At 35.7% G+C, this 27,996-nt stretch overlaps 2 protein-coding genes and 1 pseudogene across 3 annotated transcripts; 2 read left to right on the top strand and 1 right to left on the bottom strand.

Annotated features, from left to right (window-relative positions):
• LOC18606155 lies at positions 592-22,276 on the top strand. Of its 2 annotated transcripts, none has more exons than XM_018117851.1 (37): positions 592-865; positions 1,020-1,110; positions 1,336-1,430; positions 1,533-2,053; positions 2,170-2,380; positions 2,502-2,813; positions 3,702-3,855; positions 3,965-4,102; positions 4,729-4,810; positions 5,679-5,965; positions 6,082-6,195; positions 7,006-7,250; positions 7,831-8,079; positions 8,176-8,331; positions 8,654-8,791; positions 8,908-9,150; positions 10,018-10,145; positions 10,353-10,476; positions 11,499-11,660; positions 11,822-11,969; positions 12,071-12,171; positions 12,586-12,747; positions 13,157-13,204; positions 13,542-13,649; positions 14,541-14,615; positions 14,943-14,993; positions 15,436-15,579; positions 15,672-15,802; positions 16,401-16,488; positions 16,979-17,038; positions 17,104-17,356; positions 17,968-18,119; positions 18,229-18,299; positions 19,575-19,731; positions 20,037-21,348; positions 21,474-21,624; positions 21,822-22,276. In XM_018117851.1, exons 1-35 carry the CDS (start codon positions 683-685, stop codon positions 20,196-20,198), a joined length of 5,544 nt encoding a protein of 1,847 aa, XP_017973340.1. In that variant the 5' UTR covers positions 592-682; the 3' UTR covers positions 20,199-21,348; positions 21,474-21,624; positions 21,822-22,276. The 2 variants fall into 2 exon arrangements, with proteins under 2 accessions (XP_017973340.1, XP_017973341.1); XM_018117852.1 differs by having other exon boundaries at positions 11,822-11,963.
• LOC108661189 lies at positions 21,460-26,245 on the top strand (annotated as a pseudogene).
• Positions 26,159-27,744, bottom strand: LOC18606156. The gene is made up of 4 exons (XM_007039616.2): positions 27,410-27,744; positions 27,035-27,313; positions 26,520-26,711; positions 26,159-26,408 (listed from the first exon to the last, which is right to left on the bottom strand). Exons 1-4 carry the CDS (start codon positions 27,473-27,475, stop codon positions 26,349-26,351), a joined length of 597 nt encoding a protein of 198 aa, XP_007039678.2. The 5' UTR covers positions 27,476-27,744; the 3' UTR covers positions 26,159-26,348.

The raw sequence follows: 27,996 nt of genomic DNA on the forward strand, positions 1-27,996 counted from the left end.
TAAATAAATTCATGCATTAATTATTGAGTCTTAGATGTTATTTCTTTTTACTTAAAATCCAAACTTCTAATATCTGAAAGCAAAACAGAAAAATAATATTTTTTTAATTTATAAATTTTACATGATTCAAGTCTTATCTTAAGCAATTTAATGCAATTTGAATAATTATTACTATAACAAGAAAATTAATTAAAATGTCACTCACAAAAAATTAGTAATATTTTTGTACATTACAAGGGTTTGGAAAAAAAAACCATATTAAAAGGATTCAAATAAATATATGGACCATCAAAGATATAAATTACGGATAATATAAATCAGAAAATTAAAAGTATATATGAAAAAAATCATGAAATAAAAAATATTTATATATATATATATTACATAAAAATGCTACTATATGCATGTAATAAATTATGCCTTTTTTTGGTTCTTTTGAAGACTTAGATATTAATAATGGCATTCCTAAAAAAATTTAATAATCGCAAAAAAAATTATCATTTAATTAATAAATTATAATAAACCCTATACTAAGAAACAGAACGGGCAACGTAACTAGGGTTTATAAGTTAAGGCGGTTTATTATAGCCGTTTGAAACGAACATTCCATTGAAATTCAGCGGAGAATTGGAGAAAGAAAAAGAGTTTTCCCTTTTCACTTTCGCTGATTTTCCCACCAAAGATGAGTGCAACGGAGCCCAATCCGATGGCCGCCGCTGCCCTTATCACTTCACTCTCCAACAGCTTTCGGCAAGTTCCTCTATCCGCCATTCCGCCTATGTTGGATTGCGTCCTAGCCTCCACTCCTTTACCTCCTATGTCCATTTTCTCTTCTCTTCTCGACGATCTCCACAATCTCATCGAGGTACTTCTTCTACTCTACAAAACCCTAGTTGGTCAAATGCGAAATTGCCTTTTCTTCGTGTAAAAGAAATGAAAGTATAGTATATTGGAAATGTTGAATTCTTTCATTTTCCATTAAATTTTACAGCGATTTTATACAATTTTGTTTTGCATAGCGTGCTAACAGGGATGGGAAGTTGGATTCCGATCATCGTACCAATATTGCGTCAATGGTTGGAGCATTATGCCATCTTCTTACTGAAGCGAGTGAGTTTTCTTTCCTCTTTTTTTTTTCATTTATAGTTTTCATCTTTTTGATATGGTTAAAAGTGGCTAAAATAATTGCCACCTCGGGCAATTTTGAAGAATAGTAATTTAATATTATCCTGGTTTGATCTGTTAAGTTGAATCTAAATAGACTTTGTATTCTTGCTTCCTTGATGAATAATAATTTATTCATGGAGTTCATTGCTAATAGGAATTTCCATGCAGAGACTAATCATGAAGGCCTGCAGTCTTTTTTAAGAAAAGGTTTTATCCCGCTGATGAAAATGGGACATGAATTTGACCGTGAGCTTCTTAACCAGGTAGAATTGTTGGGTGCTTTCTACTTGTTTTTGACATCTAATAACATTCATCTACTCTTGCTTTATCTCTTGTTTGGTTCCATGCATGATGTTTGATATTAGATTGCAGATTCATTCTTTGATGTTGTGCAAAAGACTAATGCTTGGGCAGTTCTGGAAGCAACTTTGGTGCCTTTTTTCCTAAGATCGGTTGGTGTTTCTGCTAGTATAATTAAAAATGAAGAATTGGATGGTACCGGATGGTATAGAAGCTCAGTTTTCCTGGTCTCAAATGACCTGATAGAAAATTTGGATATGGACAAGGATTATATGCTTGCTCTATCCGGATCTTTTCCGTTACCACTATCATGCCATGTTTTAAGCATAATTTTGGATGCTGCACTACGAACTTTTCAAGCTGCTCCAGTTACAGACTCAGTTTTGGAAAATGGGTGCTGTTATGCTCCAAAGTTCATTGCTAATTTACTTTGGAATTTGTGTAATGTTACCGAAAGATTACTTTTACAATGTTCGGAAAATCGGTCTTGTACAGTTGGCTTTTTGCTACCTGTCATTTTCAAAGCATTTGTTTCTCACAGCTCTTTTAAAGTCTCAGTTCATGGGCAGACGCATATACTTTCCAGGTTGATGGTTGCTTGCAAATTGTGTTTGGTATTAATATTCTTTTTACTTTATTTAACATGAATCTGACTCCTGAACACATCTTTCTTTTTACTGACTATATCTGGTTGGCTTCCAGGAATCGTTTCTTTATGAGAATGTGGAGATGCTGTGGAAGATTGTTCTCTCTTGGATCTTTAGAGAGGAGAGATGCATACAGTATACTCTCCCTGTATTTGTCTTATTTCTCTTGTACTGAAACTTCTGAAAACTCTGACATTAGTGATGGGGCAGAAGAATTTGATGTAAGTAGTGAAAAAGAACTGTGGAATGAAATCAAAGCAGGACTGGTAATTTACCCATTCCCCCCTCCCTCGTCTTGTTGATTTAAGTTTTATTCAATAATGACTAGAGAGTATAGATTAACTGATTTTACTTTTATTATTATTTATTTATTTGGTGGTATGTCAGGTTGATGAGGAGGGCCTAGTGAGGAAGCAATCATTGCATATATTGAAGACAGTGTTATGTATGAGTAGTGGAAGCCAATGCCATTCTGGTATTTCAGAGAAACAATCCCAAGGGAAACATTCAGTTCCTCATGGTGTGACAAAGAGAGAGCTGTGGGCTTATAATGAAGCGAAGTCACTGGGGGTAGGAAAAGTCTGCAGCTTAGTTGATTCAGGCTTGAACAGTCAGCAGCAGTGGGAGGCATTCTTTCTCCTATTTGAAATGCTTGAAGAGTATGGTACTCACCTTGTAGAAGCTGCTTGGAATCATCAGGTACCAGATAAAATCTGCTCTTGTGATAACATATGATTTGAGTTGGTTAAATTAGATAGGCCTTCGTTCATTCGTTTATACATTGATAGAGGAGTAACCTATGATGATAATGACAGAAGGATGCTGTTAGGGAATTTTATTTGGACTAATTAGCAAAGCTAGTTTATTGGATTAGATTAATAACTTTAGAAGTAGATAAGTAATACGGCATGGTAATATCCTCTAATGAAAAGATGAAGAAACTAGTTGCAGGCCTCAATTTAAGCTTTACTGAGGTACTTTTATCAAGGACAACATAATGTGAACTATTGCGCATGATGCTTGAATGAGAATCTTTTGGCTTCCTGGATGTGTAGCAAATGTTTGAAGAAAAATGTTATATTATAAAAAAAGGGAATACTTTCGTGGTATTTTTAGGATTCTTTAATTACTTGAAGCGTTTCTATAAGGTTTCCGTCAGTCTCTTTCTCTGAAATGGCTCAGAATTTCTTTGCTCAGAATATATGATGAAAAATGTTGACATGTTTATATGCCTTAGTCGACTTGTTATTCTTTAAGGGTTTATCTACATGGTCATCAACTTCTTTTCTTTGTTTTTTTTTTTTGTTTGTAGGTTTGGTCACTTGAATGGCATGTCTATTACTCTGTGGTTTGTAGTTATGGTCACTTGAATGGCATGTCTATTACTCAGTTGTTTAACGTGTTATCTTCCAGTTCCTTGCTGTCAAATTGGAAACAACCTTTATTGGCTGATGCTTAAGAAGATACCTTATTGTATCTTATATATTGTCTTTATTTATTTGTTGCTGTCTCTCTGTAGTTTGTAAAAATTTATTCGAACCTCAGTTCTACCCCGCCTACCTGCTTAATTGTTATGGTTTCTTGCAGATAACTTTGTTGCTTCAGTTTTCTGCCTCAGATGATAACTTTGTGAGTGCTATTAGCAGAGGTGTCCATCAAAATCAGTCAGAAACTTGGGGTGAAGTCTTTAGCTGGTTATCAATTTTGTGGAAGCGAGGCTTTTGTCATGATAATCCTCAAGGTATTGATGTCTTGCTAGCATGACCTTAATTGGGGATAAGTTAATTTACGATTTATTGTAAACTTTGTGATAATGTATTCCTGCTCTCTTTCTTTTCTGCATAATGCAGTTAGATGCATGATCATGCAGTCATTTTTGGGGATTGAATGGACAAAATATGGAAGCTGTGTGAAGTCGGTACCTGAAATTTTTATTCTTGGTCCTTTGATGGAAGCTTTGAATGATCCAGTACACCATAATGATTTTGGTTTGTCCTGAATCTGATTGCTTCATTACTGAATTTGCTAGTAAAGAATGTTTTATGCTATCATATCACCAATTGGAGTTAAACTAGTAGATTATTGGAGATAAAACCTTACAATGCTGTAACTTTTTGAGACTTTCCCCTTTTTCTTTTTCTCATTTGATATGCAACTTCAGCACAAAGCAAGCACCGATATTTATCCTCTTTTCTATCTATGTTCAAGCACAAGTCATTGGCTGTGGAATCCAATCCAAAATACATTTTGTTCTAAGTTCGTTATGTGTTTTCATCTAAGTTTCTAAAGCCTCCAGTCGCAGTAACTGACTACTTAGGTTGAGCATCTGCATTGTGGTGTCTCCCCTTTCCTCTCTCTCTCTTTCTTTTTTTTTTTTTATTTTGCTGACCTTCTAGTTAGCCACCTAAGTAAGATGCTTTCATATAAAATTTTTATGTAATAATGTTGGAGTTTGTTTCATGCTTTAGCCCTTGTAGTCTTGCTAAGATTTTGCGCAGTTTTTGGTTTACTACATCTATTTTGAATGGTTTATACTGCTTTGAATGTTGTGACCTAAGATGAATAACTTAGAATTTCATTTTTCACCTAATTGATCTTTCAATCAACCGTTTAGGTGTTAAAGGAGTTTACTCTTCAAAAACAATTGAGGGTGCAGCTCAATTTTTGCATCATTATTCAAGTTACCTGGATTCAAGGTATGCATTATTTGTCTGATGAATATTGTTTACATAGTAGAATGCAACTTGTTGAAAACTACAAACTTAGTTGACTTTGCAAGAAAGCTTTATGTATATTTATTCTTTTTTCATTCTCAGTAATGTTGTCAGTTACATGCATTTAGTGGGGAATAGGCTCTGAAGAGAAGTTGTGTAAAAACTATAAAAACTCCTTATTGCAGCTTTTTAAATATTCATTCTTCTTCCTGTCTCCTTTTTCTTACTAGTTTTATGTTCTGTCTGGTCAAATTCAGGTCCTTTTTGTATACTGTAAATAATTGTTTTGGTTGAAATTGGTAAAAGTTTTAGATGATTTAGATGACTTAGCTTCTTACTGAAACTGATTAGACTTTCTAGTGACGAGTTGGTTACCTTAGAATTCATTAATTTTTATCCTTTAACAAGTTATTTCCCTTTTCAATCAAGCTTTGGGCTTCAATGAGTCTACATCTTCTCTTTTAAATACTCTATGACAATGTTTGGCTTCACATGCATACCTGTGATTGCATGTATGCACAGATGAAGATAAGTAGAAACTTCTAAACTGATAGATTGGAGAATTACTGTTATATTGGGAAGGTTTGATGATCATATTTTTTAACAAGTTATTTCCCTTTCTTCAAGCTTTGGGCTTCAATGAATCTACATTTTCTCTGTGTGAATAAGCTCTATAACAATGTTTGTTGGTGGGGCACCAAAACTGCATGTGCATACCCGTCATTGCAGGTATACATGAATAAAAGAGAAAGTACTTAACCTCTGGAGCATGTAGAAATGTCTGAATTGAGAGATGCAACGATTACTGTTCTGTCGGGAAGTTTTTGATTATCATATGTTATTGTTACAGGGAAAGGATTGTCTTTTTAAGTAGCTTAGTATCCCTCGCTAAAAGGAAGTCTTTCAGTAGAGCTGGATTGATGGGTCTTGCAGAATGTATCGCTGCATCTGCTTTGGGGGCTTGCAAATACATCGACAATGAAGTGAAGTTTTCCAAAGATGGTTTTGTTGATAAAGTCCAACAGGAAAATTCTTTGCAGAACTTTCTGCATGATGATGGGACAGAGTTGCTGGATGTTTTCAGATATGTTCTCGAGAGCAGCAAGCAACATTTCAATCCTAATTACCGTTTTCGAGGTTACTAATTACCACTCTGGTTAGATTTTGATAAATTTATTAGAGTTGCATATGTACTGTGCAACCATTGAATGCTATAACGGAATCCTTGTGACACCTTCTTCTATAATTGTCAGTCTGTGAAAAAGTAGTGGACGCTGCTGCTTTATTGGTGCCTGCAAGTGATGTTCCTCTTGAGACACTTTTGCACTTCATTTCAACATTGCCACGGGAATTTACTGATTATGGTGGTAGGAAAAACATTATGGCTTTTTTTATAGACTCTGCTATTTGCTCGCCTCTTCATTTGGTTCCTTATGCCTATCTCTTCTTGTTGCTGGTGCATTTCTCCTTTATGACATTTATGAATTACCATGCATGAATTAGGTATGCTTTTTGTTTGCATTTGTTTCTCAAATTTGTTTATTTTAGATCATTGGGTAAGATTAAGTTGAGTCGATTGATTTTTATATGGTAAAAGGAGCTGAAAGCTCCATTTTGTTATTGAACTTTGTAAGTACCCAGTTAGTTTGTGGCTCTTTCACTTAGCTGACTGCAAATATGCTATTTCTCCATTGGAGTTGAGAGGTTGGAGGTTGCAAGTGTACTACTTTCTCAAGGGCTTTATTTAGGAAATGGCTCTCGCATTATTAAGTGAACACTTTTGGTGTTGTGTAGCAAGCTTTTAGTATGGAGACAACTGGGTTCAGAAGACTTTTAGGCCTGATGGGGACTCTTTTGGTTCAGTTTTGTGAAAAGGCATCAGAGGTGGATGAGATTCATTCTCAAAATTTCTTATTTTGGCATGATAGCTGATGGGGGAGGAGATGCTTAAAATATTCTGAGTCAGAGTTATCCCTGAACTATTGAATTTAGGTGAAAATTTTATTGCTCATATTACTTGTTAACTTAGGATCTGGATGTTTCCTCATTTCTTATACATTTGTATGAATCTTTCTCAATCCCTCATTCTATGAATCTATTTTGTAACTTACATTTGCTTCTCTACTGTCTTCAAGGAGGAGCTTTTGTACATGTGTAACACCTCTCCATCTCGTCAGGTTCTCTACGTGTAAGAGTACAAGACTGGCTTTTGCAGAATCATTGCACTCCTCATTGTGGTGGTACCTGGATGCAGCTTTTGGATAGTCTTTATGGCTTTCCAAAAAGGTTCATTACTCATAATTATCTGGTTGAAAATTTTAATGATGAAGACTTGGATGCATGGGATCTTGAAGTGAGAAGATGGGCAAGAGTACTCTTTCTTGTAATCAAGGAAGAACATCAATTAGTACCTTTACTGATGGTTTGCCTTCAACTCTTCCTTTATATGCTTAATTTTTTTGTTTAACTTTATATTCTTCTTTCTTTGTTGATTGGTATAAATTTTAATTTGTAGAATGCACCTGAAAAGAAATTTAAATCATATTATTGGTGATACTCGTTCATATCAAAGTTTTACATGCAAGCACAAATACTCATGTTCTCTAATATGACATGCCATTTATTGAATGTAATATGAATATTCTGAAAAAAAAAAGGTCTAATAGTCTTGTTTAATAATCTTTACCCCTTCATCTTTGCCCTTCCTTGGTTCTCATGTTTTCATAAATGTTATCCTGTTAAGATGTTGTTATTCTCTTTCATAATGTCTATGCATTGTTGACCATCAGAATCTTAGTTGCTGCATTTTGTCAATTGAAGAGCTTCATAGGCTTTAATCTTGCCATGCAAAATGTTCTGCAGGTTGACTGCATGAAAAATTGTTTGCATGGATATCTATTTTGTTTTTAGTTTATGTGTAGCTGCTTGCATTCCTTTTCAAATATTATTTTCTCATTTTGCCTACAAGGAGTCCAACATTTTGTTTATGTTTGTTTGTGCAGTTTATTCAAAATCATGGAACAAATATCTGTAAACAGAAAAACAATTCAGAGTGGATACCTGTGAAGTTTCTCACACTTATCTTGGGCTTGATTCAAGAGATCCAGGTGATGCAGAGCAGAGTTGCTAAACTTGGTGTAAGAATTCAAATCAAATCTGAAATGGGCCTGCTGGAGACAGAGGAGCGACCAAATAATGTAGAAGCTTCAATCGTTTACAAGATGTTCACCGACCCTTTACTTTTTATATTGGTATTTGTGCCTTCTTAAGCTATTTTATCATATGATGAGAATTGCATATAACTTGTTATGAGAGAGCTGTACATAGGTATTTTGTCTGGCATGCAGGAGGAACTTGTGTCCTTTGCCAACTTGTCTTGTTCCATATTCTTGTCCAGTTCTGAGATCGATGACAAGGTTCTGCCTAGTTCTGTGAGAGGAAAACTTGGAGGTCCTAGTCAGCGACGATTATCAAATTCTTTGACAACTGCTGTGTTACAAGCTGTACGATATCACTCTGTTCTTTCTTAGTTTCATTAGTTGATTTCTTCTTTAGAACTATTTTAGTAACTTGTGTTTTCATGCTCATTAGTATGCCTCACCCCTTTGCACTCCGAAAATACCACTTGAATATTCATTAAATGCATACTCCTTCTTAGACTTTTCATGCAACCCTCTCGCAATGATTGCATCTTTAGGTGCTCACTAGTTGCTTCCTCTCTCTATTTTTCATTTATAAGCATTTTCTTCTATTGTTCTCATGTATTCTTATTTCTTTTATCGAAGGAGAAGGCCTAACTTGTCTCAATTTCATATTTGTGAGCAGATAATGTCTGTCAAAGCTGTTGCATGCATATCTGCCTGGTGTGCACAAATGAGATTTGGCATTCTGTTAAATTCTGCCTTTACTTTTGTTTGGAAATTCTTCTGTAACACTATTGCTTCTCTGACTTGTAACTCTGAGGTAAGTTTTTGGGCATTCTATTGCAAAATATTTCCACCTTTTTGTTTGACATTTTATTTTCTCTTTTAACAATTTGTGATAACATACTGCTGATTGATATGATTACCTCAAATCAGTCTGAAGCTGAAGTTTGTCTTGCTGCATATGAAGCATTAGCTCCTGCTCTGAAAGCACTTGTCTCTACATTCTCTCCTCAAACTTTGGACCTTTTCAGGGAAAATTGCAAGTCATTAGTACCTGCAGTAGAAGGTGAACCTTGGTTAGGTTCAGTAGTTCTTTCTTTTCTTCAGAATATCAATGATCTTCTGACCGTCAGATTCATGGCACGCACTAGGCGGGCAGTTTTGCTTAATTGGAAGGTGATGCCTGTTTGATTTAACTATAGTCTCCCCTATTCTTTTCCTTTAGTTTGGCATTTGAACTAATTCACAATCATAATGTTGTTTCTGATGGAATCCAGAAATTAGATGACATAGATTATAACTTAAAATTTTTGTGTGTATCTATAATATTTTTCTAATTCATTTTCTTTTTTTCCCTTTTAATTTTTCCTTAAACATAAAAAAGTAATAATTTTTCCTTAAACATAAAAAAGTAATTGCATGAAAATTTAATGATGAAATTGATAAAAGAAATTTGCTTCTTAATGCAATTACTTTTCATATCTTAATGGAGAGTTCAAATTGCATTAGTATGAAGTTTTGAATTCTGATGTGAGCCAATTAATAAATTCCAGTCCAGATGAATTTTGAAGTTCTCCACAATTAATCATCCTTGCTTATGAATAATGTAGTACTCAATGGTTTACTATTGTCACCATAACAAAATTATGATTAAAAAAATTTGCCATACTTTTAAGATTTTTGTTTGAAATTTTATTTGTCTATGAATGAACTATTCAATTTTTTTTCCACTTTGAAACTTTCTAGAAGATAAAAATTTCTAATCAAAATATTATTGGGAAACAAGTTTGGTAAAATTTTTCTTTCTAAAAGATTACAAACTTGGTGATTTTAAGGTTTTGAGAGATAAAATTTGCTACTCACATATAAAGGTTTCTTGCAATGAGTTTTTTTTTTATAAAATTTTTAGATAGGTTCTTGATATGTGAAGTTTGTCTTAAAGGGTGTTTTTTGTTTGTCTTTTTACTAATACGTATTCATGTTCCTTATTAGTAGTAACAATTCATAAATCAAAATATTAACTGATTTTTGTGATTAATTCAGTGGGTTTGCTTAGAGTCTCTGCTCTTGATTCCTTACTATGCTTTTGAGAGTAAGCTTCATGTAGAGGATGGTAGATTTTTTTTCTCAGATGCTGCTGTCAGACACATTGTTACTGATATTCTTGAAAGGTAGGGAACTGATTGAGCTTACTTCTGTTATTACTTACATGATGCATTAAATGTTTCAAATTTTTGTTCAATCTGAAGGTGAGTCATTTAGCAGTACTTGTTTTTTGTTGGCTATTTTCTGGCTCTCTTCACTTCATTTTTTTCCCTTTAGATAATATGCTGACTAAGAGGCCTTATTGTTGGATTTCTTCCTAAATAACCTTGCAGTCTTGAGAATGCTGGGGAGGGTTCTGTTTTACCCATGTTGAGATCCATCAGACTGGCCTTGGAGCTATTTACTCCAGGAAGGTTGTCTGCGGTTGTTTCCCACTGCAGTGGTATAGATTTTCAGGTGCAAATAATTTTTCCCTTTTTGAGCTTATGCTTATCTGAATTTTTGTCTATGCTTTTTGAGGTGACCTTGTGCACACCATAGTTTATGTGTGATGCAAGGGAAGCAATGGATCGGATGGTGCTATGTCCACACTATTTTGGAACAGTGTTGAGATTTCAATATTTGATTATCATTTCTGCACTTTTTTCTGGATGTACAACTATTTATATGTATGGCCTTAAGTCAGGCAGGTTGAATACCCAGTTACACAATCATGGAACATAGATATTTAGGAATGAGATATTTCTATATGCCAGGGAGGCAGGGTGTGGTTTAGTCTTGTAGTGATTATAGATGAGAATGTTATGAAATCTATACTGAATTCCCTGCCTTGAATTTTATAAACACTAAAATATTTCTTTCGTTAGCATTGGTGACCTTAAAATCAATTTGATATTTGGTGAGGAAGTTCATATTTTTTGTAATGTGTCAGAGACTGACAAGTGGACAGACTCTTGCTATGCCTACTGTATTCTTTTCTTCAGTTCTCTTGCTTGCCAGTGTTAATTTTTATTGTCAGTTGTTAGGGGGGGTGTAATTTTGTGTTAGGGTGTACGCCTTTTGGAATAAAAATTAAACATATATCAATGAAATTTTCTTCCAATTATTTAGCCTACGGAACTAGTATCTCATGCTCATAATCAAATGCTTATGCTTAAGTATTATAATTTTTTATTTTAATTTCTGAAGTTAATTTCAATGATTGTCTTGTATCATTGGTATCTGTCTTTTAAATCTTCACTACTCTTTTCTGTTATTGCCATGAACTAAGTTTTGATATGCTATTGTTGTTTTTGTATGTTTTATACTCATAAATTTACACATCTTACGGGCAATGCTGAAAAGATAAACTAAAAATGTATGGGGATACTGTGGAGTCTCAATTCATCCATAAATTTGCCTTTTACTTTCTCAGTCTTGAAATATATTTGTTTGATGAAAGAAGCTATATTTACATATCGTCTCATGACTTAATGCAGATGATTTGGCATTTGGTTCGATCCTCTTGGATATTGCATGTCAGCTGCAACAAGCGGAGAGTTGCACCTATTGCTGCACTTTTATCTTCTGTCTTGCATCCTTCCTTGTTTAGTGATGGGGACATGCATGAAACTGATAATGAACCTGGGCCCCTGAAATGGGTGTGTGGTTCCTTTCTTTTGTGTGTGCATGTGTGCATGCATGTGTGGGTGTTGGTGTGAGTGTTAAGGGTGTGTTTATTGTGCACATGCTTTCTCTTTGTATGTGGTGGTTCTATATGAATAGGACTATGTCATTTCTTGTTTTAACATCAATGGTGCAGTTTGTTGAAAAGCTTCTGGAGGAAGGCACAAAAAGTCCTCGGACAATTCGTCTTGCAGCTTTACATTTGACAGGGCTCTGGCTCTCAAATCCAAGGACCATAAAATACTACATAAAAGAACTGAAGCTGCTAACACTCTACGGTTCTGGTGTTGACTTGTGCTTATCCACTTTCTGGTTCTATTCATGTTCATTTATTTTCAGTTCCATTATGCATAAAATCACTGAGAATCTGAATTTTCACCACCAGTTGCTTTTGATGAGGATTTTGAAGCTGAGTTAACTGAAAATCATGATGCAAGAACTGAAGTTACATTATTGGCTAAAAATCCAGACCCTGAGTTGACTGAAGTAAGCTCTTCAATTATCAATTTGTTGTCTCATCTTTGTATATGTGGTGTGTGTGGCCCAAATGTTACCTGTAATTTTGCAATGTTATTACTTATTATTTTATCTTATCATACAAGTTAGAGTTTCTCAATAAGTTTCTACTTTAAAGTAAGCACATTTGGTTTTGCAAAAATTTCTATGCTGTTTCTATAGATTATGCTCTGAAATTATTCCAAGTTTCTCTAAATTGTTTGATCATCTAGGAAGAATTTTGTGTATAGACTTTTCCATAGGTGTGTTGGGCATATATGGATTACACGTTACTGGGCATTTAGTAATTGTTTTCTTGTGTTGATGTTCTGCATTTCTGTTGCATTCATATTGTAAATAAATTGCTTTCTTGGAGTTACTGACCATATCAACTTCTCTTTTCAGTTGTTTATCAACACAGAGTTGTATGCACGTGTGTCTGTTGCTGTTCTCTTTTACAAGCTGGCTGACTTGACTAATATGGTGGGATCATCAAGTGGAAACAAAGATTACCAGGCAGCCCTTGAATCTGGAAAATTGTTTCTGCTAGAGCTTCTGGATTCTGTGGTATTGTTCTTTCTGATCAACATGAATTGATTGTTATTCGCCATTTTCAATGAAGATGATATACCTAATGAAGTTAATATGTTCAACTAGCTAGTAAACATAAGTCTGTAACCTCCTATTAGATAATTAATATGTCTTGTTAGGGTAAACTGAGTTTGTTGACTATGTGAAACCAGCAAAGGAGGAAGTAAGACTATGTTTTGGAATTTATGCTTGCAGAAGTCTTGTGACTTGGGTAGCACATCAACATTGTTGGTGACTGTAGCTGCCTTAATTATTTACTTTTTTACATCCAACTTGCATGAAACGAGAGTTTCAACATTGTGCTGTTATTTATTTGTTGATAAGAGCAAACTTTCCGCATCAAATGTTTGGGTTCTAGTTTTGATGGCATTCATTTCTGATGCAGGTAAATGATAAGGATCTTGCAAAAGAGTTGTATAAGAAGTATAGTGCGGTAACTGATACTTTTCGGTTCATTTGCCCTGTATTTTTTTTGGGTTTTTTCACCAACTGAAGTTGAAAATGATAAGTGAAGTAACCTAGTGCAACAAAATGTAAAACATCATATGAAGGAATTTGAACTGTAGTTTGGTTCTCTGTCATTCTAGGATTTTTCTGTTGATGATGCATGAAGAATGAGGATATATGAGTTAACATGTAAATAATGAAAGTTATAAATGATTAAATGTTGTAATATTTTAAAATTTTGTCAAACCTTTAAGTGTTGTTCATGTTTCCATCTTTTCAGATTAATAACAATTGTTACTATCTGCCCTGCCATTTGTCAACAGATCCATAGACGAAAAATACGTGCTTGGCAGATGATATGTGTTCTGTCACAATTTGTTGATGATGATATAGTTGGAGAAGTTGCTCATTGCTTGCACATAGCCCTTTATGTAAGTGACTGCTGCATTTTTTAGAAAAAATCTGGTAGTTCTCTTCTAGGTTGATTTCAACGTGATCTGAAGTTTCATAATGTGATTAAGTTTGGTAAGTTATTTTGGAGAGAATACCTTGTAAATTTTCTCGTTTTTATAGAAATTTCATGAAAGCTTTTTCTCAAATACTTGTTTCGGAATGTCTGCTCCATGTGCATTGCACTCACAATTTTTAGTTTTGGCTACTTTCAAAAGGCAGAATGCTTCTGTTTGGTGCTGACAGAGGTTGCTGTTAGGTTGTTCCTTAAATCAAGCCATGTTTACACATGAATGCTTCTTGTTTTGCATCATATCACTAGTATGTGTACTTGGTGTCTAATATATGAGACTTGTTATATTACTACAGATCTGATGATGTGATTTAGGTAGTTCATCCCTGAGGAATTAATGAGAAATGTTATATTAATAACTGTCTGCTTTATATGGTAGATTTATATATATTTTTCAATGCTACTCTGTTAAGCAACAGGCTTTTACTGTTTTACGCACAACCATGTGAACACATATATATGATTTTCATAACTAGCTAGAATTAGTAGTCTGTAGGTAGAGCTTGCTACATGCTGACTGATATCTGCCATTATTAGAGTTTTGTGCAGTTTAGTGACAGGTTTACCTTGATATGCCTGAATATGTGGTGAAATTTGTGAATTAGTTCATGGGGTTGCCATTCTCATTACTGGTTAGAAGGCTGTAACTGATAATGCTGAATGGTCTTTAATTAACAGTTTGACTTTGGATTGCATATATATGCTCATGCATCTATATTTGTAGATCTACATAATGCAATGGTTTTTATTTGCCTTTTTGTTGATCCCTGGGAATCTGCTTCTTATGTCTCTTTTGCAGAGGAACAACTTACCTTCTGTTCGACAGTACTTGGAAACATTTGCAATTAATATTTACTTGAAGTTTCCATCTTTGGTGAGGCATTTTCTTTAGTTACAAAGAGAAGCTTAATCTTCATGCATGGGATGTGTGCAGAACACACACATTGAGCAATCTATATGCCTTGGATGTAAAATATGTATTTCAAGTGGGAGCAACACCCACATGCACACAAAGAGGCCTCTTTAGAATTTTATCCTTATTTTTGTATGACACTTGAATGAGGCTATTGCCGTATAGAAGGAATAGCAACATTTTTCCAAATCATGTTTGTAGACAAATTGTTCCTAGTTTTTATTAACTTAATCCTTAGGTTGATCAGTCATTCAGCTGCTCTTATTGATTCTTGTAATTATATCACAGGTTGCAGAGCAATTGGTTCCCACATTACGAGATTATGACATGAGGCCCCAGGTAAATATTGCAGAGTGTAGATTTCACAAATTTTCATTGTTGGGAGTTGCAACAACTTTCATCCTTTTTTCAGAAGCCCCATTTAGCCATTGTTTCTTAGAATCTTGTGAAATTTTTAATACATTCATGAAATAGCTTAGCATCTATGAAGAATGATGTATATGGGTTTCATGCAAAGTTGAGTGACTACAGATTATATGCGGCATTTTCTGTACTGTATATAGATAGAGAAGCATCTACTTCTCTCTCAGACGCATGCACGTGCACACAGCTAAGCCTTTAACCAATTTCCTAGTCTGTCTAGTTGGATGAATTGATAGTCATTTTAGGTGGAAAATTTTAACAATTATTTCTCTAATTTATATTCTGGATTTTTGTGGTGTATACAAATTTATTACCAATGCTGTATGCTACTGTATTGAGCTTTATGCATCAAATGCAGGCCCTTTCTTCCTATGTGTTCGTGGCGGCAAATGTGATCATCCATGCTTCTAAAGAGACTCAATTCAGGCATTTGGATGAATTACTTCCTCCCATACTTCCATTGTTAACCTCACATCATCATAGTTTACGTGGCTTTACTCAGGTCAGTTTCATGAAAGGTGATGAGTGCCTCATTCTAAATTTTGAATGTCTTTACTTTGTTAAAGCATTTTTCATTTTGACATTTTCTTGCAGGTTTTGGTACATCAAGTACTTTGCAAACTTTTTCCTCCCATGGATCCTAGAAGCTCTGAATTCATACCTTTGGAAAAAAGGTGCTTTGAGGATTTGAAATTATACCTGGCAAAGAATTCTGATTGCATGCGGTATGGTATTTATCTTAAATTTTCAGTATCGTACATTTAGCAACTTCCAAAAGTTACTTCAATTAAATTTCATTTCTGATGTTAATGCATGTTTTCTTAAGTTAGTAAGCATCTTTAATTGTTGTCATTTCTCTGGGCATGTGACAAGGGTAAATAGATGGATGGCATTAGGATAGAAAGTTAATCTGTTTTCCAAGCAATTCAACTATTTTAGGAGATATATATGAATGAAAAAGAAAACTGGAAATGTCTTTTAAGGGTAAGAGAGGAATAAGATAAGAGAAGGGCATGAGAAAGAATAGAGAAGGGTGCACCCCAAATCTTATAAACAATTAAAAATTATGGTGCTGGGTTATAAACTATTAACTTGAAAAATAATCCTTTCATCAGTCTAAAATTGAATAAGATTCATTTCTGGGAGCTGAACTGGATACGTAGAGAGATGGTGGCCTCTGACAAAGTTAAGTAATTAGAAATTGCAACAATATTGGATGAATGAGATTTGAGTGCAATACAAATTAGATGTCTGCGTTGGATGTTGCTTTATACATTTGAATGTTTAAACTGCCCTTGACATGCTGATTTGATTGCCTTTCAGCTTGCGAGCTTCAATGGAAGGCTATCTTGATGCTTATAATCCAAAAAACTCTGCTACTCCTGCTGGAATTTTTGTTAGTCGCGTAGAGGTATGGGATTTCTTAAATGTAGTTGGCTAACTTTTGAAATGTTTACCAAGAGTTAGTTTCTCAATTCCAAGTTAATGCCTTTCAGCAAATTTTTTTCCCTAATGAATTAACATTAATGAATGAAATATTCAACTGATAATGCCTTTTTTCTTTTGATCTAATTGATAAAGTAAATCATGATTGATAGAAATCACCATTGGATAAATACTATCGGTGGGAAAGATTGCTTCCCTTGGTGAGAATTGGCTTAATACTGTGGCTTTGCAATCAAGTAACCTGTTGACACCATTTCTTGCTGAAATTACAAGTTTTTATGGGAACGATCAGGTTGCAAAAATTAATTGTTGCATATTGATATGCGAGCTGTGAGCTCAGAAGCTTAATATGAAGTAGCATTTATTCTTCACTTATATTTTATGCTTCTGAGAATGCTTTATCTTTTACTCTCTCTGTTTTAACTCCCCTGTTCCTTGTATGGTAAAAATTGCAGGAAATCGAGTTTGAATGTGTTCCAACATCCCTCATGGAGCAAGTGCTTAATTTTTTAAATGTAAGCAGTTGTAAACTTCTATTGCTTTTCATGCTTGGTTGATATCTAATTTTCAGTTACTGCAGGATGTGAGGGAAGATCTGAGATGTTCGATGGCAAAGGATACAGTGACAATCAAGAATGAGAGTCTAAATATCAGTGAAGATCCTGAATCAATCGAGAAACTGTCTACTGCTTGTAAAGAGAGATTGTTTACTGAGTTGTCTAAAGATGCACATTTGGACTTCCAGAAAAAGATTACTTTCTCTAATCATGAGAAGCAGGACATGAATTCCAGTTCCTTATTGGGCAAAGAAGAAGTGTACAAGCAACTTCTAGGTATGTATTAACTTTGAGAAGTAAATAATTTGAAGATAAAGCTCTTTTAACAGTTTGATGACACCATATTTGTGAAATTGCATGTTTTGCTGGATTGGGGGCTATTTTGATACTTTCAATTGCATTTTTAGACAATAGAGCTGGTGATGTTCATGTGATTAAGCGTTTTTTAGTTTGGTTTTGGATGACTTGGATTACACAGGTTGATTTTGAGGGTTCATTAGGGTTGAAGGGTGCACCCAAAGCACAAAAAAAAAAAAAAAGAAAGGGGAAGAAAAGAGATAGAAATGGGAAGATAGAAAAAAATTGAAATTTTAGTGTAATTAAAGCATTGTAAGAGTTTCACTAAGAGGAGTTCTAATAGGTACTTGCCACTAAAGAAAGAAAAGTTGTCTGTTAAGAAAAGTGTATTCCAAGTTCAATAATGCCCTGCTAGCAGAGAAATCATACAAACAAAAAGTATTCCTGATTATTAACCAAATTACCTCATGTATAATTAACAATTAAACTCACTCGTTGTCTGAGGTTCTTTTTACTGCGCCCCCCCTCCCCCCTTCTTTTTATAACCAAAGTGTGTAATTGCTCTCTTGCATTAATATGTGCAAAAGCAGAAATGGAGAAGGAAGATGGTCTTCTTGATCAGTTGTTGAAGTCTAGAAGCATGGCTATGGAAAGGATAAGAGGAAACCGGCAGCATATTATCCTAGTAGCATCATTGCTTGATCGCATACCCAACCTTGCTGGATTGGCACGTACCAGTGAGGTATGCTGTGCTGGTTATTACGTTATACTTCTTAGTGCTTAATGGCTTGCTTTTTATAACTAGTATGTTTTTCTGCTCATGAAAACACATCCATTGACATCCCTTTCAGGTTTTTAAAGCGTCAGGATTAGCTGTTGCAGATGCAAAAATAGTACATGACAAACAATTTCAACTCATCAGGTTTTGATGATAGCTTACTGTCATTTAATCTGTAACTCTTTGTATAACCTATACTTGCTTGGCTTATATCATGTAAGACTAAAAGAGGCTGCTTCACTTTAGGTGAAGTTTGGTTCTTCAGGCACTCGAGTTATGATCTGCTCTTTTATGAACCTAGAAAGGGATTTTAAGAACTCACAATAGAAATAATAATGCTGTCTGAGACTGAATATTGTTTGTTTTTAGGGCTCCTAAAGCCTTGCTATGGTGAATTTGAAAATTATTTGAACTGATATGAAACAACAGCCAATAAAATAGACAAATCAACTGTAAGCTGCTAAATGACCTCCCCTCTTGTATGCTGATTTCCTGCATATTTTTTATAATCAAGGGTGTGGATGGGTGAACAACGATCAAATAAGAGGGGTTGGAGAAAAAAGATTCCTGTAATTTGTTGTTGGTAGAAGGTAGCTTTGTAAATAGCTTCTTTTTGATGAAATGTTGTAGGCATTAGAACTAACTATTTATACTATTTTTTCATCTATCATTTAGACATAGCAATGACATCAAAAGGTATAAATAATTTACTATCCTAATAACTGTATTGATTGTTTGTAGCAGTTAAAATGACAGATGAGAACTTGATCCAATCAAGGGTTGATATGTCTATTTCCATTACCAGGGTAGTAATGTATATGGCTGCTATAATATACAATACTTTATAATCTGGCATGAAAGAGCAACATTTAAAGAGCCTGCAAAAAAGCAGCCGTTCAACTTGCATGTGGAGATATTCATAGTTCATTTTGTGCTCATTCAAGTTTCTAGATTTATGTCCTCTGTAAAAGAATATAGATTTTACTTTATCATAATTTTAGAAAGCATGAATATAAAGCAGGAGCATATGTGGGATGTAGGGAGGGTAAAACCATGAGACTAGATTCAAAGTTTTAGAGCGCACATAATACATAGTTTTTCTCTACCTTCAACCTTTAATTGAGAGCTCCAGTTTATCCTGTAAGAGCTTGAATAAAAGTGTGGTTCCATGATTTTGAAGTATGAGTAAGATTCAAATATCTGACCTTAATGTTAGAACGACTTTTTGTCTGTCAGCTTTATTATGGAAGTCAGACAGATCAGCTTGTCTTCTGTTTGGCTTTTTGTTTTCTATCATTTGATTCCATTGTGCTATTTGGTGTTTAAAGACCATCAGACCATATGACAGTAGTGTATTTTTCTAAGTTTAATGATTTTAAGTTTATGACAAAAATCACTCACATATATTGTACTCTGCAGTGTGACAGCAGAGAAGTGGGTTCCTATCATAGAAGTCCCTGTAAATAGTGTGAAACAATTCTTGGAGAAAAAGAAGCGAGAAGGTTACTCGATCTTGGGGTTAGAGCAAACTGCAAACAGTGTACCTCTTGATCAGTACATTTATCCCAAAAAGACTGTAAGTCATGCTTTAGAGCACAAATCAATTTAACATTTTGCTAGTAATTTATTTTCCCCTTTCTTAATGCTTGAATTATGTTTCTTTAGAGTAATAAGTATTTAGAAAGTTACTTGGCTTTGATGCTAGCATTTTTACAATAGTCCAGATGTTTTTTTATCTTATTCTCCATTTGGACCTTTCTTTACCTTTGCATTTTCAGTTTCAATTAAAAATCAGCGGAAGGTGCTTGTCTTTAAAATTTACTAGTTGCAATAATTGCTATGAAGGAATTTAGACAGTTTTTTATTTCATTCTTTTTCTAGGTCTTGGTGCTTGGGCGTGAAAAGGAGGGTATACCTGTGGATATAATTCATATATTGGATGCTTGTATCGAGATTCCTCAGTTGGGGGTTGTTAGATCACTTAATGTACATGTCAGTGGAGCCATTGCGCTCTGGGAGTATACTCGACAGCAACGATTATAATAGTTCATTACTTCTTGACAGGATATACGTTGGAGCTAACTTGAAATTCTACTCGTCATTGTGTACTTGACAGCAGCAGTCTTAATATCTTTATCCTCTCCCTTGGATAGGTCTTTTTTACTAAAGACCATATTGTAATATCTTCAGTTTCTATCAGTCAGGCCCATTGTAATTTATTTGTTGTATCTGATTGTAATTTGTTTATGTACTATTTTTGGGCGATATGCCCTAGAAACTCACATTCTTCTCCATTTTTAGTGATTAAGCTGAAGAAAAGCAGGTGATGTTGGTGAAATCATCAAAATTCATGCTTTTGTTTTTGAATCAAGTCTAGATCAGGATGCATACTGTTGATTAACACTGATTGAAACAGCTCAGATATTCTGAAGGATTCAGTAATTTTTGATTGTCATGTTTGAGTGAATGTTTGCTTTTGTAACCTGTTTCACTACATCTAATATGGGCTCATGTTTCTTGAGTATGGGACAAATTAATGGATGGTGAACATTAGCTGCCATTTGGAGAGATCAGACACAGTTGTTTGTACCAAAACTTGCATGACATTATCTGATTTGGGAACAATAAATTGTTGATCTTCTTGATTAAACTGAGGATGCTTAACTTTATATTGGCATGATTTTAAACCTCAACTTTTTCTCTTTAGATTGTGAGCTTGAATTGCCATTGGGTTCTTTTTCCCTAGCAGAGTTGTTCTTTGCCTGTTTTATTAGGACTAATGCAATTTCACCATGATTTATAGATTTTTTCCCTACCTGTCTATACAGTTTACACTTAATGCCAGAGAGAATATGTCCACTTGCATGATCAAGTTGGTTTGAAAATGACAAATGCATGTGTGGTTGGGTTGCATTGCATGAAAGTAGTTTGCATCGCATGAAAGTAGTTTGCATCTCTTCAACCATCTTCCTTATAATTTGTAGACATTGAAGGGATATTTCTTCCTTGAGTCTTAGAAACGAACAGGTTGTGCAAAAACAGTAACACATTGTTAATTGCCTTGCTTTGTACTGCATTTCTCATATATTTCATTATTACTACCCTTCTATTTGCAGAGGCTAAGGTCTTCATGGTTTTAATGGAGGAAGGAAGAGCCTACTCTGTCTCTCACAACAAAACAAAAACACCACAGGTGTGACTGCAAACTTCTTTCCTTTTCTTTTCTTCCTATTTTCTACCTTTTTTGGAAGGGTCTTTTCTTCCTATTTAGGACCCAATCCTTATGCAAGATTTTAAAGATTACATGTCAATGTGTAGGAGTGAGAAAAACACAGTTGCGTACAAAGAGAAAATAAGTAGTAGCCACACCATTTTCTTGGAGTCTCACTTGCAGAAAGGATCCTACACCAAACTCTACAGCTATACTCATTTGCTCAATGGGTTTGCAGTCCATGTTACTTTGGAAAAGGTACATTTAAGTGGGTTATTTGGCTTTAGTCTAGCATTGTGACAATAATAAGATCTTTGATTCAGTCATGAAAACCTTAAAAACAGTTTAAGTTTAATGCCATCATTGGAGCATCGGGTTATGTGCATTAGCTTTCATGTTCAACGTTATCACTGGCAAAAGAACTGAATTGGATGTGAGATGCTGAACTTTTGCAGGTTCTCAGCATCCTGCAAAACGCAACTGGGGTTAGGTTCATCCATGAAGACGTCAAAGTGGAGAAGCTTACAACACATTCAGCTGATTTTCTACGAATTCCAGCTGGTGTGTGGCGAAGATTAGGTGGTGCAGAGACTTCTGGTGAGGGGGTTGTAATAGGTTTCATTGACACTGGGATAAATCCTTACCATCCTAGTTTTATGAGACATTCGGCTTTAGGGTTTCTAAATAGCACAAATTATAAGGGGAAATGCACTTCTGGGGAGCAATTCCCTTCAACAGCATGCAATGGAAAGTTAGTAGGTGCTCAATATTTTGCACATGCAGCAATCGCTAATGGTGATTTTAATGCTGCTCGTGATGTTGCATCTCCTTATGATGCAGATGGACATGGAAGGCAGGTTATGCCCATACATTGATAAATTTAGAGGCAATTGGTTTTGCTGATGGTTTACTTTTCATTTCCAACTGTTAGCCAACTTACAAATACTGCTGTTCCAGTTCTAGCTGGCAATTTATAATAGCTAAGTTTTGAAATCATTGTTAACTACCCAAACTCATTTCAAATTCATTATTATGCATGTAAAAAAAGTGTTTAACAGCCACACAGCCTCAATAGCTGCTGGGAACAACCATATTCCAGTGATTGCCAATGGCTTTAACTACGGTCATGCAAGTGGAATGGCTCCAGGAGCTAGTTAACTGACAGATGGAATCTCTGTGTTATAGATAGTACTTGATGTTCAGCTTCTTATTATTATCGGTATCCACATAACAGCTTGTGATTTTTGCTGAATAAGACCATCAAGATCTAAATATCTTTTTCCATAGGATTGCTGTGTATAAAGCTCTTTATACTTTTGGAGGGTATATGTCAGATGTTGTGGCTGCAGTTGATCAGGTTTGATGAATATGGAAAACTTCAGAAATTGCTCTACAAGATTAAATCCATTGTAGCTTAGGAATGTACAAAACATCATCTTCAAATGATCATTAACATGTTTTCTTCTTGTAGGCGGTTGAAGATGGAGTTGATATACTAAGCCTCTCTTTGGGACCATCTAGTGTCCCTCCTGGTCTTTCTGCTTTCCTCAATATGCTAGAATTGGAACTCTTGTTTGCAACTAAAGCTGGTGTTTTGGTTGTTCAAGCTGCTGGAAATGGTGGCCCTTCGTCCAGTTCAATCATTTCCTTTAGCCCTTGGATCACTAGTGTTCCTGCATCTATCACTGATCGCAAATATAAGAATACCATCTTACTGGGCAATGGACAGAGCTTCTCTGGCGTGGGCCTTGCACGTATTTTATTTTCAAAATTCCAGATTATGATTTGGTCCCTTAGACATATATCTTTAACATATTTAAAATTTCCATCCTTCATCTCCTTAGTATAAGCAATTCCTTTTAGACTTCTTTTCAAAGTTTCTGGAGTTAATATTCAAGTTGACTATCAACTTTGCAGCTCCCACGGCAGGAGAAATACATTACCCCATAGCTGCAGCAGCTGATGTATGTGTGAGGAATGCAACCACAATCACAGTTGATAGCTGTCAACATTCAGAACCTTTCATCCCAGCCTTGGTCCGGGGAAAGCTTATTATCTGCACATATATATTTGAATATGAGTATGAGTCTGCAAGCATTGCAACTGTTGCAGACACTATGAAGCAAATAGGAGCTGCAGGTTTATAATCACACTGGATCCTAATATTGGTTCTGAGCAAGTCAAAGGTACCATGCTGACACTGCAGATCCCTGCCATTATCCTGAACAACATGCATGCATCTTTGGTAGGCTGGTTTTTCTACTGAGAAAATTATCATTAACATTCTAGCTTTCTAATTTTTTTAAGACCTAAATACGATTTATCTGTTTGAATTTTTTACATATTCTAACTGATAACAGATTTTTCTGGATTAATTGATCATTCCTTATTAGCATCCTTACAGGCTTTATGGGAGTACTACAATTCCCGTACTGTCGGGCAAGAGGGGACAGGCAGTAGTATTTGCTGCAAGTGCAAGAATATTAGATGGAAGGCGAGCAACTTATACTGGGCAGGCCCCGGTTGTGGCATTCTCCTCTTCTAGAGGTCCTGATGTGAACAGTGCACTTCTGCAGACAGCTGATGTCCTTAAACCAAATGTCTTGGCCCCAGGGTCCTGTATTTGGGCTGCATGGAGTGCTACCGGTGAAGGAGATCAATACATCAATGGTATGACCACCTCTTGATTTAATTGATATAAAATTAATATCTCTAGTTTGTTTGGATATCAGCACTGAACTTAAGCAGAAGATTAGTTTAAACTCCCTCAATTCACCTCCATTGTTTGAAAATTTTGATGATTACTCGTGAGAAATTTGGAACATCAATACATTCTTTCATGCAGGGCAAAGTTTTGCACTCATGTCCGGTACGAGCATGGTGACCCCTCACATTGCTGGCATTGCTGCTTTGATCAAGCGAAAACATCCTAAATGGGGTCCTGCTGCTATCAAATCAGCGATGATGACAACTGCTGATAGAACTGATAGTTCGGGTGCCCCCATTCTAGCTCAATCAACAAACCAACTTGCTCCAGCTACTCCATTTGATTTTGGGGCAGGATCCATCAATGTGTCTCAAGCCATTGAACCAGGACTCATATTTAATGCTAATTTCGAACACTATGTTCAATTTCTTTGTGCTGTTCCAGGTGTTGATGGTAAGTCTGTGAGACAAGCAGTAGGAGTTGAGTGCCCAACTAATAGGAAGTTCTGGTGCTCAGATTTTCTTTTTTTGAAATTTAAATATATATTGAAGCCAGAGAGATAAAAATCCTCACTTCTGGAAGTGAAAAGGAAAATTCATGACTGTCACTCTCTGATCATGAGAATAACAACCCAGAATCTCCTTCAAAAGTTCACCTAAAATACTATGCAAAAACCAGGGAACTCTAGGGCTTCTGTACAAGATAAAAAGCTCCCAAGGGCTCCCCTACAACATGAGGTATCCCCATACCTCCCATAACCCATTTACAAAAGGATAAATTCACACAGCTCAATTACTTTTCAAGCATCAGCTGCCACGCCAGGAACCCTCCTTCCTCTAAAAGGTGCCACCAGCTAATTAAGCCCCTTGACAGACTTTTGTCCCCTGAATATGCTTTCTAGCTAGTTCCAGAACTCTGATGATATCCCTGATTCTCTTTATTCTTTCTGTGAGATAGAGATGATCCGATTATCATCGTTTGTTAATCCAGCACTCTGATGAGGTCTTGAGCACGTTGAACACCAGCTTTAGCAAGTCTATCAGCCAACTGATTGTTCTCTCTAAACGTGTGCTTTACCTCCAAACTTTTCACATCTCTCTTTAATCTCTCAATGTGCGGTAGCCATTTCCTTAATCTCCATGGTCCTTTTGATAGTTGATTTACTCACTTGATCGCATTTCTCGAATCACTTTCAATAGATAAAGAATGACTGGGGTTCCATTTAGAAGCAATAAAAAGGATGAATGCCTCCCTTATTGTTCTTATTTCGACTAGATTAGCATCCCCCATTCCTATTGACTTGGAAAATAAGATTTTAACATGCCCTCTTTCATCTCTCAAAGCATCCCCAATCCCAGCCTCAGCTGGACAACCCTGCGCAGCACCATCAACATTAAATTTCATCATTCCTGCCACTGGTTTAATCCAACCCTCTACTTCTCTAAGTTTTTTATCCTGTTTCATTCCCACACCAACAGATGGATTTCAGTAAGTATCCAATGCAACCCCGTACTTGTTTGGCCATTTAGTCTTTGCCCAGACTGCAATTCTAAGCTTGCAAAGCTCCCAAACTTGATCTTCATTCCATGGTGCTCAGATTTGAACACAGCAAGTGTAACAATTTCTAATTTAGTTGGATCAAGGGAGGTCATCCGACAAGTAACAAATGTGGGTCATATGAACGAAACATATAGTGTACTTGTGAGGGAGCCATTTGGTGTGAATGGTACTGTCTTGCTACCTGTGTTCAAAATCAGAGGCTATGCTTCAACGCGCCTGAAGCCCATATTCCAAGCAACTGGGACAACAAATGCTTACACATTTGGGGAAATGGTATTGCAGAGTATGATGCACACTGTAAGAGTTCCTTTAGCCGTTTTTGTAGGTTCTGCCGTAAGGTCTTGAAATTTGTCTACAAACAATCAAACCCTCACTCTCTCAACCAAAGAAACAAATACAACATGTTTGACATGCCCCTGAAGGGATCAACTCTCTGTTCAAGAAACATGATTGCCATGCATTGCAGCATTGCATTTCCCCAAAATCAGGTGGTCTATACCCTCTATGAAGGTAAGAATTTGTTCATCAAATAATTGTCATCACATACTTCTTCAATAAAGAGAAATCACCATTTCTACAAGTTACAAGTGAGTGCATCTTGATTTGTATATAGATTTTCATCTTTAATACATAATCTTGTATTATTCGATGCATTTCAAACCAAAACGTCACCTCTATCAAAAATTACAATCAAGACGCAAGCAAAATTGGAGTTTTATCGATGCTTATGCAACATCGAGATCGGTTTTGAGAAGAATCTCCACGTCTTTTGCATCTGTGAGTAGAGAAGAGAGGAGTCATTGCGTTTGTAATAATAAACCAGGGAATTACTCATACGGATAAAGATAATGTGAATTGCACTTCGTGAAATTCCACTACACATCACCTGTAAGCTTTTCATTGCAGCTCTCATCATACTACTATTTCTTGCTGTGGATCCACAATGCTGCTTTTTCTTCCCAGTTTTCTTGGCTTGGAGGGTCGTCAAAGATCTAAGAAACCTTGGGATCAAGATTCCCCAGTTGTCAAAACAAGCGGGAGTCTTGGAACATTTTGGCTTTCTTTGGACAGCGACAATCTACCAAAGCAAAAAGCCATAAGGAATCATAACTGCACAAAACCCAATGGACCCAATTTTTTTCTTCTTCTGTTTAAACCACATTGCTTCCACTTTCCTCCAACTTATAAAGGAGAAGTTGCTATATGAATTAGTCTATTCAAAGACTGGAAAATCTCACCAAACTTAAAGTTCAGTCAAATCAAAGTTGTGGCATGATATCATTCACAAATGCTTTCAGGTGAACTAATAATGACTAGACTTTAACAGTGGATGGGAAAAAAAAAGGTGAAAGAAAAGGGATCCTGTGCATGTAATATGTAAGTTAAGCATTAGTGGGATACCTTGTTTGAAGCTTGCTGATCATTGGAAGAAACTGGTTTTGACTGCAAGGCTGTGGACGCCGCTGATCGAGCTGACTCCCTAAGGCGCTGAGAGTAATGAAGAAGCTCAGCTCTTCTGTTGTACCCTTTACCTGCGCCTCCATGCTTAATCAGCTCTTGCTTGATGGTGTGATGAAGATAATGGTGTTGACGGTGGTGTTGGTGGTTTGATGAAACACTCCTCCGGGGCTTCTCTGCGTAAACGGTTACCAACACCGCCATGTCTTTACAGCGTGTCGCCTGAAACTCATTCCAGAAATATCATCTCAAGTCGTTTTAGCTTCATACGTAAATATATCTGTATGTAGGTGGGGATGAAAAGAGAGGGCGGCTTACCATTTTGGTTGCCATGGTGTCGACAGGGATAGAATTTGAGTTGGAGAAATCGTCAGAAGACAACATATCTGATGTTTTCAAAGGCAAGATGCGTTAAATATGTAAAAGCCAGACAGAGAAAGCCGACTTTTGGAATGATTGGTCGGATCGGTCAACCGACCTCATTGTTACATGCCGAAAGCTTTCCAAATATTAGAACCATTTGATGCAACTTATATAAATTAACCAGGGCCATTGTGACAAAGAACAGGGTACCTGAAAGAAACAGTGAATCCCATGCAAGAAAATCCTGATTGGATAATGCTATATAACTATCTTTGCCAATTAATTTGTTAAAGAAAATGGTACAACAACCAACAAAACTTATTTTCCTGATTTGTTTATATATAAAGCGTAATTCATTAGAAAACAAGTTTCAGGATAAAGAGCGAGAAAAAGAATTAATTCGGGAGGGGAAAACATCGTTATCATATCAATCAAGTGGTTGATGAATCACCATTCTTTTGTTCCATTGCTTTCCACTTGACAATTGCCATTTCAAACCTTGACGAAAAGATTGCACCTAACTTAAAACTTCTCTATGAATT

Source organism: Theobroma cacao, chromosome 3 (genome assembly GCF_000208745.1).
Source record: "Theobroma cacao cultivar B97-61/B2 chromosome 3, Criollo_cocoa_genome_V2, whole genome shotgun sequence".
Taxonomy (NCBI): Eukaryota; Viridiplantae; Streptophyta; class Magnoliopsida; order Malvales; family Malvaceae; genus Theobroma; species Theobroma cacao.

What these genes read in the sequence shown, in the direction of transcription:
- LOC18606155 (XM_018117851.1), top strand. Translation starts at nt 683, where the DNA reads ATGAGTGCAACGGAGCCCAATCCGATGGCCGCCGCTGCCCTTATCACT. An exon ending in ATGAAATCAAAGCAGGACTG is followed by an intron (nt 2,381 to 2,501) that starts GTAATTTACCCA and finishes GTGGTATGTCAG; the next exon opens with GTTGATGAGGAGGGCCTAGT. An exon ending in GATTGGCACGTACCAGTGAG is followed by an intron (nt 18,120 to 18,228) that starts GTATGCTGTGCT and finishes CATCCCTTTCAG; the next exon opens with GTTTTTAAAGCGTCAGGATT.
- LOC18606156 (XM_007039616.2), bottom strand. Translation starts at nt 27,475, where the DNA reads ATGTTGTCTTCTGACGATTTCTCCAACTCAAATTCTATCCCTGTCGAC. An exon ending in ACACCATGGCAACCAAAATG is followed by an intron (nt 27,314 to 27,409) that starts GTAAGCCGCCCT and finishes AATGAGTTTCAG; the next exon opens with GCGACACGCTGTAAAGACAT. An exon ending in CTGCAATGAAAAGCTTACAG is followed by an intron (nt 26,409 to 26,519) that starts GTGATGTGTAGT and finishes CTCTACTCACAG; the next exon opens with ATGCAAAAGACGTGGAGATT.